Here is an 18953-nt window from a genome sequence, read left to right as displayed (position 1 = left end):
AGTCTTGAATGGCAACATTTGAAAATGACAAGCATGTTGTGCGTTTGAGAAGGGGGTAGGTGTTTCATTGAGAGGACAAAGAGAAAAGCTGGGGGTTGAAACAGAAACTGTGGTCATAGAATCAGCTCAATAGTCGTGTTCTTCATCAGAGTGAAGTGGCTCCATCAGAGCGGGAGGGAAATTATACTCTATTGTTGCAATACACCACAATCCCACTCCAGTCGCCACTAAGCATCGCAGAGCTATTGAATATTTGCTTTCCCACTTGTCATCACCACTTTGTGTCAGGGCTAATGTGTGGAGACATCCATTTGGAAGCTCTTGGTTTATTCTTATCAAATCTCAATCGGCTGTGTTCATGTGAGGTGAAATATGTACTTGTTTGTTTGTTTGTTTGACAAAGTGGCCTTGTCAGATTTCTGTACATTTTGCTTCTGTATTTTTTCTAAGGAAGTATTGCGTGCCAATGCCACAGGGTCATGCGGAAACATGGCTGCCATGGGGTCAGGTTATGGTTCGTTGTCGGGCTTGTGTTACTCAGCTGTGTGACGCATCGGTTAAACACACATCATGATCTCGCCGTTCATTTAAAACACAGGTCAGACTGCTCTATAGTGAATTACAGACGTTTCTCTGAATTAACATGAACAATCAAAGCAGTTAACAATATTGTAATGATTATTTGTATTGTTTAACACACAAAAGATAATTATGTGCTTCTAGATAGTGCGCAGTTCTGGGAATTGTGAGGTGTGTGTTTGTATTTATGTAATGTAGGGCTGTTAAACAATTAATTGCATCCAGAATAAGGGTTTGTGTTAACATATGTCTGTGTACTGTGCATTGGATTTATAAAATCATATACATACATGTGTACATTTAAGAAAAATATCATTTAAATCATGTGTAAAGATGTATTTGTATATGTTGATATATATATTTAGGAAATATTTGCATGTATATTTTTATATGTATATGTACGTGTATGTGATTATAAAGACAAATTCACAGTACACTGACATATATTATGAAAACACGAACATTTATTCTGGATACAATTAATCGTGAAAGAACGTTGAACGGCCAAAATTGTATGGAAAACATTTTATGTAATTTCTTTCAAAAGCATTTCTGTATAAATAAATCTAAATGAAGTGGGCCTGTTTTGTTTTCGTGTTCTGCGAAGAAGGAAGCGCCGCCTGCCGCTGAATATCTTGGCTATTCAGTAAACGTTTATAAGATCTTTCTTGTCTTGTAGAGAGTTCCCAGCCGGTATATAGAGACTCCTTTTGGAATTCAGCCTGTTCGCTTTGAGCTTTCAGTCCTCTGGCAGGCCGTTCCCCATTGAGCTTTAAAAATATGTTTTTGTTGTCCGTCCAAGAATACCTGTGAAGTACCGTAGGTCGGCCCGAGGAGCTTTTGAAGCACGCGGGGTCCGCTGGAGATGCATTCGCACCCAACAGCAACCACCCACAAGGCTGAGGCATGAAATCTTTTCATCATTATACGCTCTAAGATGCCAAATTCAACTCGAGCCAAACGCTCACACAAGCAGCAACAAGCAGCGGCCCTACTTCAATTTATGTGCGATTCACAATGAAGATCTTTTCCTTATTTGGCGAGGGCAGATCTCTTATTTTGTTTCAACCCAGGCTGTTTAGATCATAATTTGGCGTGTTATGGGTACAAAGGGGCTTGAAGATGTTGAATTCGATACTGTAAATTCCCCCAGTCTGACTTTCTCTAGAAAGCAGGGTGTCTTCCTTATAAAAAAGGTTATTTCATTCGTTTGGTATTTAAGAAGATTTCTCTGATAAGACCAGCAGAAAGCGTTTACTCGGGGAATGTGGGCACTGGCTCGCGCCGATTAAAGGAACACTTGTAGGTAATCCGTTCGAATAAACCTCTCTGTTGCACGTTGGGGCAAAATAGAGGGTTACAGACATGGGAAATGGGTGGGCTGGGGGATGGTTGAAAATTTGGATTTCTGAATGCTTATCACCTCTGTACAATCCGCCACTCTGCAAGGATAAATATTTAATGATGGGGAAGCTGAAATAGAGCCCTGGCAGACTGGGTTGAAATGGATCTGCTATTTATATGCTATACAGTTCCATAAAGTCATGGAATGGTTAGACAGCCCAAGGTTATTAGTGTAGGTGCTGTTGATTCTCGTGCATGTTTGACTTTCTCGGAAAAGGTAAAGTTGTCTTGTATAAATGACGGCTTTCATATAAACTGCCCTAAGCTTGAAGCAAGGTTGTTTAAATATCTGTTTGGATTGAAATAATCTATTTTGAGCCGTTTCCTTATTGATTCTTTTTCGTATTGATCCAGTTGTCTAAGGCTACAGTCTTGAGTATTATTATGCAGTGAATGTATAATCTCACACTCTCGATGGCTTGTATAGTGTTGCTAATGAACATGGCTGTTGGCATCTGTTTTTACTGAGCTGACGTTATGTAGGTTTTTGTTTTGCAGGCATTGCACTAGCCACCAGGGATCCACAAAAGTTACAGCGGACGGCCATTAAATATTCGCCCGTATTAAATAAATCTAGCATAATGTGAGTTTTCAGCTGACGCATAGAATTGTGTGGAATGTTTTGGAGAGCGGCTGTGTTTTGACAGATGTGCGTCACTATTTCTACGGGTCAGTCTGATGTCATTGGACCTGGAGTGGCACTCTTATTCACAGCCGTTGACTCGGGACCTCAGGCCTCTCCCGCCTCGTTCTTGAGCCAAGCTGAAAACGGATCCTCCCCACGTTCCCTCTCGCCTTGTTTAGACTCGCGATGATTTGGGCCGTTTTAGTGTAATCGAACAGGTTCCAAAACGCTGTGTGCTCTGTTAGCTGAATGAACACAATGGATTACATTGTGGACAGAATGTTTCCATTGTGGAGACGCAACTCTCCCCGGCACTTCCGAACGGGCGGATTGGATTACCAGCCCCTTTTCATAGCCAGTTTAGATGATAGCTGATCAATGGAGCTCTTAGCTCAAATCTAATTCGTTTTTGGACCCACTTGGTAATGCTGATCGGAGATTATTTCTACATAAAATGAATCACTGATGTTTGTGTGTTTCTCAGAGCGCTTGGATTCTCACAAACATTAATTACAGCGAATCCACATTCATTATTGAATTTTTGATCTGCTGTTGCCACGCAGGGTTAGAGATTCGGTGGCTCTGTGGAGCGAGTGGCTCATTATGATGTTCCTGTTAGTAACAAAGACTGTAAATCTTCATCAGATCATGTTTTTGAGAGATAACGGGACGAAATGCGATCAGAAATTGCCACGTAAGGCTTTGGAGCTACTTATTAATTATTAGCAAAGCGACAAAAGCAGTTTGAAAGGGATTTCCTCTCGTTTTTGTAATGGGTTTCCGGTTTGCAGCCAAAGTCTTCTGGGTTCCAACCCAGCCTCTGTAGTCTTTCATTAAGAGTGGGCTTATCCTGTAGTCGCTGGGTTCTCAGTCATGCTATTAGCACATCTGAAATGTGCCCGCTCCCTCTTTAGGGGACACAGTTTGCGCGAGAGAGAAGAGCCCTATTTAACAGCATGATACATGAGGGGTGCTGGAAATCTACGTAGAGTAACCGCTAAAAGAAAGATCCGAAAAGGTCAGGCCACATTTCATTTCAGCCAAGCTTTTTATTAGCTCTGCACGGTGTGCAGTTTAGAGAAAATACAGTTGCTCAGCAGTCAATGGACTACTCATTTAGATTGACACATGTGTATACACTTGGATGAATGTGGCTCTGTGCTGAACATGCTCGCTGTGTTTATGAGCTTACCTATGCATTTCCAAACTATTCTAACTTGGATGCACACAAACCTGCCCCTAGAGGTTCATCCATTGCCATTGCAGAAAATGCTTTGGGCTGGTGTACGTGCTGCTAAATAATACAGTGGTAAAATGTTTTGTTTTAAATCCAGTGCATGATGATTTATCTCTGATTTAGCTCCCTTGAGAAATGGAGGAATTTTCATTCTCCTGATTTAGAAAGAAATGCAAATTAAATGTGAAATTACTTTATTTACTCTTAATTAAAGCTTTTATTTTCTCAGGCTGGTTAAGTTTTCGCAGTCAAACGGTTTAACCCGGTGCCTTTGTAAAACGGTTTGTCTTTAAATGTGGTCGCTTGGCTAGAAAAGCCACGTTGCATGAGAAGCCAGACCCCCACGCCCACCTCCCACCGTGCTTTGTTGTAAAACACCGGGGTATTTTCAGAGTCTACATTGTGCGAGCGCACCAAAGGCTGCGAGCGGTAATCTAATATATTACAGTTGTTTTACAAAATGATGAAAAATGACCGTGGCTGTGCTTTCTGGAAGCCCCACACGCTATCTGTGAGAGGATAAAGTCTCTATTTCACACATGAATGCGTTACGAGTTAATCTGCCGGCTGCCACTGTACACTGCCTTAAACACGACCCTGAACCCATTGTTTAGGTGCCTGCCGTTTATTTATCTTTTTTTCTAAACAGATGCTCTTACGTCACAGTACGCCTTTAAATAAAACAGGGTCTGGTTTGTGTATGGGTTGATAAGCACGCTCTCTTCCTGAGAGCATGCACAGTGCAGTAAAACGGCAGAATGGTAACAGTTCTAGTCAATGCATGTTTTATGAGCTGTCCGGAGAGGAGAGAGAGAAGCTCTGATCCTGCTTGTTTCAGCAGTGTTTTCATTTCACTTCAGTCACTTCCCCTCCTACCTCCTGCTCCAAGGCACGGAAACAATCTCAAATCATGTTTTCACTCCAGTATAGAGGTAATTCAGGGATGCAATCTGATGGTTCTGTGCTTTAAGATGTTGAGGACTGAGATTTGACACTAGTCAACACCGTAGGTGCCATAGTTTGCTCCAGACTTGCCGAAAAGTAAACAAACAGCGACTGCGTGTTTTGTGTGGCCTGCGTTGGAAATAGCACTGCAGCGCTTTCGGCCTCTAAAATGTATATTTATATTTAAGCCGAGTTGCTTTAAATGGAGAGGTGGAGTAACAAAAAGGGTGTTGTTCACAGCAGACTAGAGCTTCTCAAAGACAGTCGGCTTGCGGTTTTAGATCGCGCAGGAGAGGTGGCCGAGCCAGAAACAAAAGCCGCTCCTAATTAGAGGTAATACCGTCCTGTGGTATCTGGGGTGGAGGTGCATTTGGCGGGGTTGTTACGCGTGTTTTTCAATGCCCTGCTTGTTCACCGGACCATCTGCCGCCGGTTTGCCAAGACTGGTGGAGAGCGCCACCAGATAACTAAATAATTTAGTCTGAAAGCGATTTGACGCGTTGACCTAATGGCATCAGCGCTGCAGCCTCATCATCTTTAACCTTATGTTCTCAAAGACGTGTGCGGAATAACATCGCAGAGAGAGAAGATGAGCTCCTGAACAATGAGCCTGAGCAGAGATCTCTCCTCCAGGCCTTGTGTTTCATGTGATGATGGGGGGAGGTGGGTGACGCAGAGCTGCCCCCCCATCCCCCTCCCATCCTCACCCTTGGTGGAGCACTGGCCCTGACAGACAGTCACGGAGACCTCCCTGAACTCCCTGTGAAAACAGCTCAAGCTGAGCCGCCCCTGTGCTCTTGATCAACTGGCTACTCTTAAATCTGCTTTACGTATTCTTTAACACACATTATCAAATTATTTGTTATTCTGTGTTTTTCAGCCGTCACCATGCTAACAGTCTTCCTCTGCATCAGCCATTATGTTGATTGTATTTTGATTGAGGGGGTATGCACAGGCGCTGCTACATAATCTCAACCCATTGAAACGGTGAATAGGCTTTTGTAAATGGCGCATTCACGTCACATTCATTGTATTGTGGATATGGGGAGGTGAGAAAAGTGTAACGTAATATCCTCTGTATCTAGGATGGATTTAGAATGTGACGTGTGCGTTTATCTGCCATTGATTTGGTCATTGATCCGGTTTGCTTGGGGAGGACGAGCCATGAGAGCATCTGCTGCAGGATGTGGGATCAACAATTAATATGACGTTTTCTCCTTAAATACTTTTTTCTTTACGGTAGTTTATTATACACGCCTTCACCGACTTCCTTTTTTATTACATTAGAAGACATTGCTCTTTTGATATTCACCAGCAATCGCTGTATAGTTTCTAAATGTGGCCGAAATGGTATGTTTAGCACACATGGATGGCGTTCTCCACACTTGTTTTATCACATGCCCACTCGAACGATTCCTCTGGTGATATTACATTTGGATGTGCTTGTTTGCTGCACAACCCTAAAAGCACAGTGCTGGAATAGCCCACCCCCCCCACCAAAATACAGACAAAATAGTCTGAGTGTTCTCAGTGTGGTTTGCAGTGTTTTTGTGTCTTCCAGTGTGAAATGAAGTTACTCTCAGGCCTGATGCAGATAATAGACACGAGTGCTGATGGGGAGCTGGCCCCTCCGGGAAAACCGCAGTGGGAATACACGTACGCATACACAGCCACTTACTGTGTGTATACTCGGATTGCTTGGAGCTTAGCCTTCAGCCTCGGGTTTACAGACTCGACCGGCGCTAGATTAGCCCCTTGACTCAAACCTTGAATTCTGTATATAACGCATCAACATCTGCATACCTCTAAAAGCACAGTGTTGCCACCACATTACATTAAATGTCGAGTGAATCGTTTTAGTACTATGGTTAATATGAAGAGTTCGGCTCCAAAAGGAGAACCGTTTTTTTTCTTCCAAAATCATGTTTTGTTGATTTATTGTGTTAGTTTGCTGTATTTATTTTGTTATAATGGCTTAAATCAAAACAAACCAACTGCAGTTTCATCGATATTAATTGGAATGCACAATAAAACAACATGATTTTTGAACATTTTAAAAAAGTGATCTACTTTTCGTACCAAACTCTTCATACGCACCATAGTATTTGCATTGTAGTTCATGTTGTATGGGTACCATGATAGCTTGCACAACTTACAATGTGGTTACTTACAAGCTTAATCTATGGAGGTGCGCTGAATTTATTTAGTGAGTGCATTTATTTGATGATGGATTAAAGTGCTATGTTTGTTGTATAATATGCAGAGGAGAGTATATTCTGTTTTCCATCTGAAACCTATTCAGCACATAAATGAAAACAATATTGTTCTCATATGATGTCTCTGGGGTTTAGCTCCTCTTTTACATATTTTTTTTTAAAGATTTGTTTATAAAGAATAACGAGACTGGTTTCAAGTATTTTACAAATGTTTATGATTTGCACTTGCTGAGGCTCTAATAGTCAAAAAGGTAAATAAGCAGAAACCAAAGGAACAAATACAATTTGTTTATACAGAATAATCCTTCCAGATGCATCTGTTCTAGGCTTTCTAGTGCTATACATGTACAAAGTACATTTTCAAAACGAAAGTTTTAAATGGTCAAACTTGTCTGTGACCATCTGTAACTCCAGATGTTATTGTTAAAAGAGCTTAAAAGAAGTGAGGAATATTGGCATGATCGTCTACTAATGCAAGGCTTCAGTACCAGAACAGTACGCACAGATAGTAGCCTGTGCATAATGTGAGCTAGACAGAAATGAGTCTGCTGAGAATAAGTTTTTGATCGCTTTTTCTTACTTTATTTCACTTAATGGATCAGACATCGGTGGTAATGCGTAACGATCCATCAGCGTATGAATGCAATTTAGAACTCGATAAAAACAGTTGCTGTGTTGTTATTTATTGTGAAGCATTGGGTAATTGTTGGAAATAGTCAGTAGTGGCTGTTATGCTTTAGAGTAGGATGTGATTTATTCAATACAATGTTTTCAGTATCAACATGTACGATCGGACAAATGATGTTATGAATCCCTGCTTACAGTAGGGATTTATACGCAGTTGTGATGTTTCATCATGTACAACTTTTGCAGTTGAACCGCTCCAAGTTCTAATTTGACACAATTTAGTGTTGGCTCAGTCTGTGCGCTGCTTTCATCAGCAGCTGTAGCAGAAATCTGTTTTGATTACTCTCCGCTACTGGTGTTTTTTTGTTGTTTCTGTTGTGTTGGACCTCTGCTTCAGAAGTCTGTCATTGAATTTATTTATTTATCGAGCTTTGCGCCGTAGCATAATAGATTGATTTCAGCAAAGCGGTTTTCAGAGTACCTCTGTTGGATAAGATTTAAACAGACGTTTGTCTGAAATTCTGAGTTGCTCATATTGCAGATAATGTTTTGTTTGATACGTTCCGAGGCTAATCTCCCTCGCAGAAAACAATCATACAAGACACGTATTTCACAAGTTTTCCGTCCTTTCGGAAAGCCTCCGGTAATCCTCAGCAGGCAAATTTCTACCGTTTCATAATGAAAACGAATTCATCGCATCTGGGATCTCCATAAAATGTACACACATTAATTTTTTCCTGTGTGCTTTTTTTCTCCACTGTAGAAAGAGCGCTCTATTGTCTACTCATTCATCGCTGACTTAGCGTTTCCAAAACGATCTCAGAAATGAATCACCTGGCGGTTTCGCTTCCTAAAATGGCGTTTGTGTTTGCATGTCCTTTCATTGGCTTTCGCCTCAAATCACAGAGATGAATGCGTCGTCCTATTGGTGTTATAGGAGAGTGATTTAGGATGAATAAAACATGGAGCATGAAAGAATAATGTTGAAAAAGGAGTGTGTTTTGTAATGGAGTCCTGCTGCGTGCCCATTGTGAGGTGATGTGTTAATAGTGGGAGAGCAACTGTGGTTGGAGGGGTGAGGAGGTCTAATTTATCCGCCCGCTGAAGGAGAAATGTATTTTTATTTAAAACCTCCTGGCTCACACCCCTTGACTTCATTGCTGTAATGGAAATGGTAAAATAGGTGATGTTGGCCGAGACCCCTGAAGGTTCTTTCTTTTTTAAAACCAGCTTTCACAAATGGCTGATTTCTCTCCCTCCCTACCTTTTTTCTCCCTCCCTTTTCCATTAAGACAGCTGGTATCTTTCAAAAGGTCCTGCTCTGGTGATTGATGTGTAATGGCTTCAAGCCTCACCTGCCCCACAGCGTGTTATTCATCTGTGGGTACTGTTGAGAGGAGAACTTGCCACTGCTTAATTGGTCCCGGTCACTATTCAGAAGCCACATGAACTGCTGCATTTTCGCTGGTCGGTGCTATGAACCGCCCTGCAGTGGAGAACATGGAGCTGTTTGTCTGTTCCTGTTGCCTGGTTATTCTCCTGTTGGTATAAATGAGGCGCTCTTTGCAGGTGTCTTCGGAAGGTGTGGATTGCTGACCTTGCTGCGGTAGCAGGTTATTTATTGTGTGTCGTGTGACTGTGGAATGCTTGTCTCATGTAGGCAGTAGGGTTGTCATGATAGTTTAGCTATGTTGCTTTACTGTATGTAAAGAATTGTTTATTTTATATATAAAGGAACATTAACTAATAGTTATTTCGCCCGATTAGTTTGATTAAAGCATGATTCAGATGAACTTTTGGTATTGTATTGTATATTTAGTTATTTGTATTGCTTTATTTTGTTCTGACAAATGATACTACCCTTAAGTTGTGGGTGCCTGGGGTGTAATATAACGTTTTGCTTTTCTTTTTGGCGTTTACTTATTGAAACCGTGACGTATTGAAATCCTTTACATAAATTGTTTCTCTCATCCTCATTGGACAATACACTTTCATTACACTGAATTTACATGACATTTTTATGTTGTGAGTATATTAATACATTATTGTGATGTAAAATATCAATCACCCCACTTTCCCCTACTGCTATATTTGCAAATTTTCTTCAAGACTAGTGTACATTAGCATTTAAATAATTTAGCAGATGCTTTTATTCAGAGCAGCTTACAAATGAAAACAAAGACAAGCCATTTATCACACCCATGCATTAGTCGTGTCACAATAGCGAATTTCAAAAGTTAGCTGGCATGCTGTCTTGCAACTATGGCCTTGATGCAACTTATGGTTTTAGAGCCTATGAATGTGCACGTTTAACGGTCCAGTGAACGAAATTTGGCGGCATCTTGCGGTGAGGTTGCGAATTGCAACCAACGGCAATCCCCTCCCTTTCGAAACATTACGGTGGCGGACACAGGACTAAGATGTAGTCACGTTTTCGCTTATTTGCCGAAGACAGCGTATTCTCACAACGTGCTCTGTAGAGCAGTTAGTCCATTTAAAGCTACTGTAGAAACACAACAAATTCCATGTAAGGGTACCCGTATGTAGATGGAAATAGCTCATTCTAATGTAATAAAAGCATAAAGTCTTATTATGTAAGGACTTTAAACGCCTCTGAAGACATAGTTATGGATATTGTATTGCATTTCTGTCAATAGACCCTCCAAAATATTACAGATTAGACCTTTAGCGTTTAGCGCGGAACTCATCATGTGACAACTATTCGAGCCATGACGTGGCGAGGAGAGCAGCTCCATGACATCGCCTTTATAGACGACAGGCCATTTCTCTTAATTTTGATACCTGCTCCATAAACACACCTTTTACCACTGACAAACAGCCCGCTGTTCTCCTCCCGCAGGCTCCCCGCATTTCCAAATTCACTCACTGTAGCTCTTTCTCACAATTGTCATGTTTAGCTGCACCAGAGGCTGCAATCTTTACTTTCCGGTTTATCTGAAAAGGGGGATGCGGTGCGAAACCTTTCAAGTGCAGAGCCCTCTGTTGTTACACAGCCATTTCACGCTTCCATGTTAGACTCCTCATTTTGTTATTTTGCTTTAGAAGATTGATCTTTATTTTCATGAGCGTTGACTTAAGAGGGTAGCGGTGAGCATTGTAAAAACAAGATTTAATCCAGAACAGAGTTTGTTGCCAGGTTTGCTTCTCCGTGCCTGTCTGCTCTGATTTCCACTGCTGATGGTTGCGCTAGCTGAGGTAGAGCCGCCTCTGGCCAGGCTGTGGTTAGCCTGACCAGCATACACAACTGTCAAACGCTCGAGCCCTGAGGGATCTTCACAGGAAAAGACTTGCATTGTGCAGGAAAGAAATTCTCGACCGCTTGAAATGGGTAGTCGTGCGAGGGTTAGTATAAGCCTAATTCCCTGTAAAACGTGCAGCTGAGCCTATTTGATAATGCAGTGGGGAATCCTGTTTAGGTCACTGTGTGGGGAAACATAGTGGTGCTTTTTATCGCCAAGCAGCGGGCGGCTTGAAGTTAGTGCTCTTTTGATATAACTGTGCTCAGAGCTCTCCCGAGGACATGCGCCACTGCTGCAAAGAAGACTGCCGATTGATGTTCCTTTTGGCGCGTGGCGTCACAGCGCTGCTCGAGAGCCGTGATTGATTCAACTGATTGCATGTATATCAACAGGCCCCTCTTTCAAATATCTCTCATGGCCTGAAATTGGCATGTCTTTCTAGGATGGCATTAGAGATTACGTGTAATATGTGCACCGCAAGCATCACCAGAACACCCATTTTTTCATTTGTTCAGCAATTAGCCCCGCCCCAAATGTATGATCGTGTATTTGCATATTCAGATATTCTCCATTGTTTAGGTTGTTACATTTACCCCTCTAACACTGTCGTTTCCTTTTTCTCCCTTAAGCTCTCCTGAAACACTGGGGTTGTTGGTGTGGCCAAATTTTCCCTGGATTTGATTGGTAAATTCAGAAGACTGAAGCCCAGGCTCACAGTCTACCTTTCACGGAGGCCCAGCCGTGAGAGGACAGAAGAAGGCACGTGGCGAATCATGACTGCCGATAAAGAGAAGGACAAGGAGAGGGAGAGGGAGCGCGACCGTGATCGGGACAGAGACCGCGAGAAGCGGGACAAAATGAGAGAGAGCGAGAGCTCACGGCCCCGGCGCAGCTGCACGCTGGAGGGTGGGGCTAAGAACTATGCAGAGAGCGAACACAGCGAGGACGACGACAACGAGACGCCTGGGGGCGCTAACGCCGAGGAGGCCAGTAAGAAAGGCAAGAAGAAGTTGCCTAAAAAGAAGTCGCGATACGAGCGAATGGAGAACGGGGAGATCACTTCCTTCATTACGGAGGATGACATTGTTTACAGACCTGGCGGTAAGTTTCGTTTGTAAAGTTCTTGCAATTGTGTTACGATTCGCTTTGTCTCGCTCTTCATAATGTATCATGAAGTAGGGCTGAGCGGAATGACGGAAAAGGGAGTTACCACGGAATAAAATGTAAGAGATTTTTCAATTCCGTGTATTGCGCAGAATGTAAATAAGTAGGTTTGGTCAACACTGCACTCTACAAGCTATGATGAAAAAACGTGTGAATTAATTCACCCATAACAAATGAACAAATAATACCTTCTTTGACCTTCTTTCAGTCTGTAGTTCCGTGTTCTGCTCCAGTCAGGGGTGCATGGATCTGCGCATGCTTGGCTTGGCTATGTTCATTTACTGCGTCTTGATGAAATGACACAGGAATCGTCGTGCAAAAGCTTATTTTTCATTTTTATCCTTGGCCTGCCAAAACACACATGACAGTCTTCTCGGTCTTCGCTGTGCAGGGCAACAAAAAGTAAATTGGTCTATATTAGGTCTTTATTAGGCGTTAAGATTGAGCCTAGACCAGAGCAATAACCTTTGCCTGCGCTGTAAACATGGCCTCTTTTTCACCTGCTGTTTAGAAATTGGTTGTACATGAGACCAGGGGGAAATGTCAACACTCCAGCGTCGGGTAAAGCACGTCTGCGTAACACAGCTGCCAAGCGTATGTAGTTCTAAATCCTCCCTGCCATATCTTTGATTTATTTAGCAGCAACAGAAAGGTCAAGCAGTAGCCTGCTGCCAATGCTTAGTTATTTAATGGGAAGACAGTGAAAATTATAGTCAATGTGTTATTTCCAGTCTCCTCCTAGTGTTTGCTTCGAAGGGTAGAGAGGAGAATGTGCTGATGGTTGCTGCCCTCCTCCTCCAGCCGTTGCCCCTGTGGAATCGAGTTGGAGGCATTATCTGCTGAAGGTCCTTGAAAACACAGTTGCTCCAACTGAAGCTCTCTCTGTACTAACCCTGCCAAGCCGCCCTTGCTCTGGCTTGGAGAGCGCTCCCGCTCTCTTTAAGATAAGAGAGAATTTAATCGGACATATCTGAGGCATGTTGTTCGATGTGTGTCAGTGTCGGTGAGGAGAATATAAAGGTGTATAGATGTGAAGTCAATGTGTTTTAGGAGACAGCTGTGAAGCTTTCTAGCTTTGTCATTCAAACACAATAAGGAACATCCTGCAAAATATTTTGTTTTATGGGATACATTAGTGTTGGGTGGTATGACCAGAAATTTATAAAACTGTATTTTCCAGATTTATACCGGTTCCGGTACATGACGGTATTTTTTACCACATTTTAAACCGATTGAGAGAGGAAATACTGCAGTTTATTGACTTGAAATGCCCTTTTATACTGTCATAGGGTGAGTGAATATTTAACTAACATGCCACACTAGTGCTATATAGGTTAGCAAGTTCCACAAAATGATGCTGTTTATAAAAAGGTGGCATTCATGATGAAGTGAAGGAATCGGGATGCATTACAGTTGCAGTCAAAATACAGAACCTTTTAATTGTGCAAATTTTGCAAACAACTTGTAACTACACAATGTAAACAATCCCCTGCCCCTATTATAACAGCAAAATGTTGATTTCTTTAACAACTGAATAGCATGCAAAGGTAACTTGCATACATTATTTAAGCAAATAAAGAAAAAAAAGCTAGAAATTAACTTTTTCCTTGGCAGCACCATATCTATGGGTAGCACTGGTGCTCCCGACTTCAATATATTATGCACCCAGCCGAAAATGAATACCATCTGTCTGAATAGTTGAATAGAAAATAGTAACAATTTTACAATTAAAACATGCATATGATGTCTGCTGTGTTTACATAGTCATATAGCTTCGTGAAATCATATTTTTAAATCATAAAACAAAGGCTTCAATTAGATATGTGAGAGGAAATCCATCACATCACGAGAGAAACAGGTAAAACTAGAAACACATCGTGTTATATGCTTATATTGAGCAGGTATAAGGGGAACACGTACGTTTTTTGAAGATGTTTGCTCGTGAGTGAATTTAATATGTTACATTCATCTGCTGTTGAGCGGTGCACGCTCCTATTGCGACATGAACGGAATATGTAACGTTACTGCTGATGTGCGAGATGCATGCGAACATCCAAATTAGTCCGTTTACCGAATGTTCCGCACATTGTTTAAGCTACATACACTGGTAATATGGTATGTTAAAAATGTGTATATTAACAAAATACACACCGTACGGTATTCTGTACGAACCAGTATACCGCCCAGCACTGATGCATATCCTTTCTTTGTAAAGCAAGTCTTGCAATTACTTTAATATCCTATATAGAATGGCTAGCACACTTGATGTGAAAGTCTTTTGATGTGGATATCATTTGTTTTGCACGCCTTCATGTAGATGCATTTTATGTTAATGTGCATTTGTGGCCACATTTAGTACTGCGTTCTGTTGGCGGTCAGTTGCTGCAGACTTATTGCAATCAGATTTGATTCGAGAGGCTTAAGTAGACACAAAGCTTGTGCTGGATTAAGCCCTGCTAAATGTTAAATCCTTTTATATTTGTCTAGCGACACACAATATGTAAAACTGGCCACCCTTGGAGTGGGTATTAAATATGCCGTGTAAAATGAGAGCGAGTGACCAAAGCAGAGAGAAAGGGAGAAACTGAAACAAGACGCAAATTGCCTTGTGGCCGGAGAGAGTCAACCGCACGTCGGACACTAGATAAGATGGAGTAATATTAAAAGCAGACATAGAGATCCTCTTTCCCCCCTCGCACTCTTTGTCCACCGACGTTTTTATAGCAAGCTTAGTGTGCATTGATTAGGATGTTGGAGAAAAAATGAAAAGATTCACGAGGAAGGATACACGGCAGTGTCGTTTGAGAAATCGAGTGTGCTTGAGTGACTGAGATAGAGGGAGGAAGGAGAGGGCTCAAAAGAGAAGACGAGAGAGAGGTATTTGTATTGCAGGCAGGGCTGCTCGGATGTAGGAGAAGAGTGTAGCGGCTGAATCGATCAGGCCTTTGAGTGGCGTTCTCGTGTCCAGGCTCCCTGTAGCTTTGCGGATATTCGCTACACACAGGCAGCTTATGGATCCAGCCGGGAGATTATACACACATGAGATCAATACTCAAGCCTGGACCGTGGCGGTCCGCAGTCCGTCTTTGCAACACAGAGCCACACCAATGTCCTTGTACTGTGACGGCAATTTGTCTCCTCGGCTGCCGTTTCGCTTTTAAAATGGAGAACTCATCAAGCAGGAAAGGCCACTTCCACTAGTGTGATGAGAAAACCGACAGTAAAGAGAGGTGGATGTACACCGTGAGCTCTGCTGAGGTTGGGGTGGACTTTATGGAGATTATTATAGCTGTGTTCCAAAACCTATAGAACTGCCTACCTTTTCAGCCATCCTAATGATAAATGGTAGGGCAGTGTCACATGTGTTCTTCATGGCAAAGGCAATCCCAGAATGCATTGAAAATGATTCAAGATGGCCGAAAAGATAAGATGCTAGTTTTAAATGTATTCTCTTCAATGCCTAAGAACAGGTTTCAATATTGTGTGTGCGGGGTTGGGGGCACAGCTTTGGGGGCTTATGTAGGCTAGATATGTCTGTAGGTGTTTGGCATTTTCTACAACCAGACCTCCACCTCATTTACAACCCCAAAGTATTTTTTTTTTTCTCTCTGTATTTTTTCTCTCTTTTTCTCCCGCCCGCCTCTTGGTGTCTGGACAGCTGTCATCTAATTACGTAGCCACCCAAAGCCCACAGTCCTTTCAGCGAGGCTGAAATCTCCACCGTGTGCTTCAACACGTCGTCCTCACCTCCGCTCAGAGCTTTGCAGTTCCTCGTCAACCTGCTAATGTCATTTCAAAACCGCCTTTTTGTCCGCTCACAGTTTGCACGATTAGGATTAGCTCAGTGTGCGTTTCATGTTAGTCAGTGGATACAGTTTTTAGGGTTAACACTAGCTAAACACACAGTACACTTTGCTGGGTGAAAAGGAACAGACACCACCTTCGCAAAAAGAGTTCAGTCCGTCGGTCAAGTGAAGTTCTGCGCCTCCGCGTTTGTTGTCCATGGAGAAAAGCCGGCTCTCTTTTTGCCCAGAGTCATGTATTATTCAGCGAGGTGAGACTAACAGCATTTGACCACCTGAGTGAGTCATCAAGCGGCAGTCTTCATCTTCCTGTTGCTCTTTTGAAGAGACAGCCACGGTATCACCCCGCGTAGGGAGAACTTTTCCAGGCATGTCTTCCTCTATACTTTCAGCTGTCTTATGGTTTAGACAGATAGAGCCAGAGATGGAGGAAGACAAGCAGGAGTGGGTAGAGCGGCAGTCGAGGACGCCATCTCCTATGGATTAAAAGGAAGCTCTGCTGTCTGAAATCAAATCATTATCAACTGGTTCCATTAAAGGACTTGTGTAGCATTATGTTGTTTGCTTCAGGTAGATCGCTGAAAAAAGTTATTTTTTATTCAGTGGAACACAAAAGAAATGTCTTTGTTTTTTTGTCTATACAATTGAAGTCATTGTTGTTTTGGTGACCAGCGTTCTTCAAAATATATGATTGTGTTTTGCAGAAGGAAGTCATTTAGACACCCTCATGTGATTCCAAACCTATATGATGATAGAATTTTTATTTTTGGGAGAACTTTCTTTTTTTAAGATTTCTTTTGCCCAGAATTCTAATTAAGTTTATATGAAATGTTTATTTTATAAGTAAATTAGGCAAATGCTGTTTCACGTTGACAAACTTAACATGTTTATGTACATGAATCTGTGTGATCTGCCAGCATCACATTTTTATACCCCAAAAAAAAGGTTAAGTGTCGCCAAGATACATTTTCCTTTTAGAACAATGCAGTGGGCTGAGAAATCCGTAGCAAGTCGATAGCTGGAAATAAAAGAGCCATATCTATTTAGAAATTTCCCTCTGTGCAGCATTGTATGACAGGGAGACTGGAGAAGGCTTTGTGAAATCGAACCACCTGCCAATTACAAATTAGAAAGCTGCTACACACTAAGTGTGCTGTACTCGTCAGACCGCTTCTGTTCCCGGCCCGGGGGAGTCTGCTTACCTGCCTGCTTCTCTCAGGGCACGGCATACAAGGTTTGATATCATTCGGGCCGAAGGTATTAATCTCCTGCTCTGAGATGGGCCAAAAACTTGCAAGCTAGACAGGGTTGATATGGAAAGTGTGTGTGTGTGTGTGTGTGTTTGAAGGAGCATGTCTCAAGGCAAAGGAAATGAGTGCCAGTGTAAATTGGATGAACAAGGTTAGGACAGACCTGTTCTTCTTAACACGGGGGCACCGGTGCCAACTGAAGCACCTGCGCCAAAGCACTTCACAGCACGATGAGACAAGAGGCAGGTTGAGGTCTAGGAAGTGAAGGGTGTGAATGCGACACATGGAATGTGCAGTCAGTGCCTGCCCTGGACCCCCTGTCATCGCATTATTGCATTCCTCCTGCACTTTAAAATTAAGGTGAGCGTGACCACAACGGCCCACTGAGATGTCGGTTTAACAATGGTTAAGTAGTCAAGCACCCAATGCGTCTAGCTTTGACATCACCGAACCATCTCCAGGGTTTCCGTGTTGGTTAGGACTCCTGCTCCTCTGCCTTGAGGTGAATTGGATTAAAACGGCAACTAGGTTGACAGGGAAAGCAGGGCAGGTCTGGTTCATTGGTATAGGTGTGTTATAAATTAGGCACGCTTCATTTGTGGAGAAGAATTGCTTGGTGAACAATAAGCCTCAGTGAGGAGGAGGAGGATTGGTGAAGCACTGCCCCTCTTCCCTCATGAATATTCATGTTGCTAAGTGACAGGAACGATACATTAAGAAATAATAGCTGCAAACAGATCAACTTCGAACGTACTGTCATTTTCTTTAAGCATGGGTGTGAGTGCACGTGCGCTTCACTGTGTGTGATGGACTATTTCTTCAGCTCAATAAATCTCAATCTAAGGATGAAGCCAGGCTGCTCTAGCGGAGTGGTCGATAATGGATCTGTGGTGTTTGCAAAGCCCCCACCCTTCTGTTCTCTTCAGGCCACTAAAAGGGAGAGGGAGAGAGACAGGTAAAGAGATTGAGAAAGGGAGAGAGCTGGGACCTGTGGCCTTTGGGAGGCTTTTGGGAGTCCACAAAGCCCCTAGAACAGCACACATCCCTGTACTTCAGCCCCTCAAATCCCATACACCCCTCCCCCAGACGCCCCTTCTCTTTTCTCTCTCTCTTTTTTCTTTTTCTCTGCTTGCTCATTCTCTGATGGAGAGGGGCTTCTCTAAAAGCACAAAATGGCTGGAACGCAGCTGAACAGATCGGAGTCTTAAAGGTCCGCTCTCGAAAAGCACATAGAAAATTACAGTCTCACAACTCTCCAGCAAGGGCCGTCATTATTGTAAATATTAAACGCAATTTAGTTCATGAGGACCTTTTTGTTTGGAAAAGAGTTTCACAGATGGTTGAGAAAAGTACCGTTCGGATTAAATGTTTGAAAAACACATGGGAACGCTGGTTGGATTTGATCGTGTTCCCTGGTTTTATTGTGAACGTTATTTCAAAGTGAAAAATCGCCTTGGCAGTCGTGAACAAAAACTTAATATTAAATGACTATCCTTTTTACACTGAAACCACATGGGCCTCGCTGGATACTGGTTCACGTTAACCAACAGCCAAGTATGTTTTTAGGCATTGTTTTTGCAAATAAATAGGTTCTGGCTCGGTTTTTATATACAGTGTCTGCTGTTCTTCCAACCCATCCCCAGTGGTTACAGTCAAATGTTGTTTTGTTCATTTAGTTAAAGGGATGCTTCACCCAAAATGATCGATTCGTGTCACTGTTTACCCTGTAAATGACTCTTTCTTCTGTCGAACACCAAAGAAGATATTTTGAGATGTTTTCGTGGTTTTGTGTTCAGACAATGAAAGTCAATGGGGTCTAATGTTGTTTAGTTACCAACATTCT

The 18953-nt window shown here is 42.4% G+C and overlaps 1 protein-coding gene across 2 annotated transcripts in view; it reads left to right on the top strand.

The window, feature by feature from the left end:
* Nucleotides 1–18953, top strand: part of rerea (arginine-glutamic acid dipeptide (RE) repeats a) — an 84058-nt gene that overhangs the window by 6932 nt on the left and 58173 nt on the right. For both annotated transcript variants that reach the window (XM_079478524.1, XM_079478523.1), the window contains exon 2: nucleotides 11523–11994. In XM_079478524.1, coding sequence (XP_079334650.1) covers nucleotides 11667–11994 — 328 coding nt within the window. In that variant the 5' untranslated portion in view covers nucleotides 11523–11666. The remainder of the gene's footprint in view (nucleotides 1–11522; nucleotides 11995–18953) is intronic.

The sequence above is a fragment of the Barbatula barbatula genome (genome assembly GCF_947034865.1).
Source record: "Barbatula barbatula genome assembly, chromosome: 17".
NCBI classification, from domain to species: Eukaryota; Metazoa; Chordata; class Actinopteri; order Cypriniformes; family Nemacheilidae; genus Barbatula; species Barbatula barbatula.
This window is presented reverse-complemented; position numbering and strand designations above follow the sequence as displayed.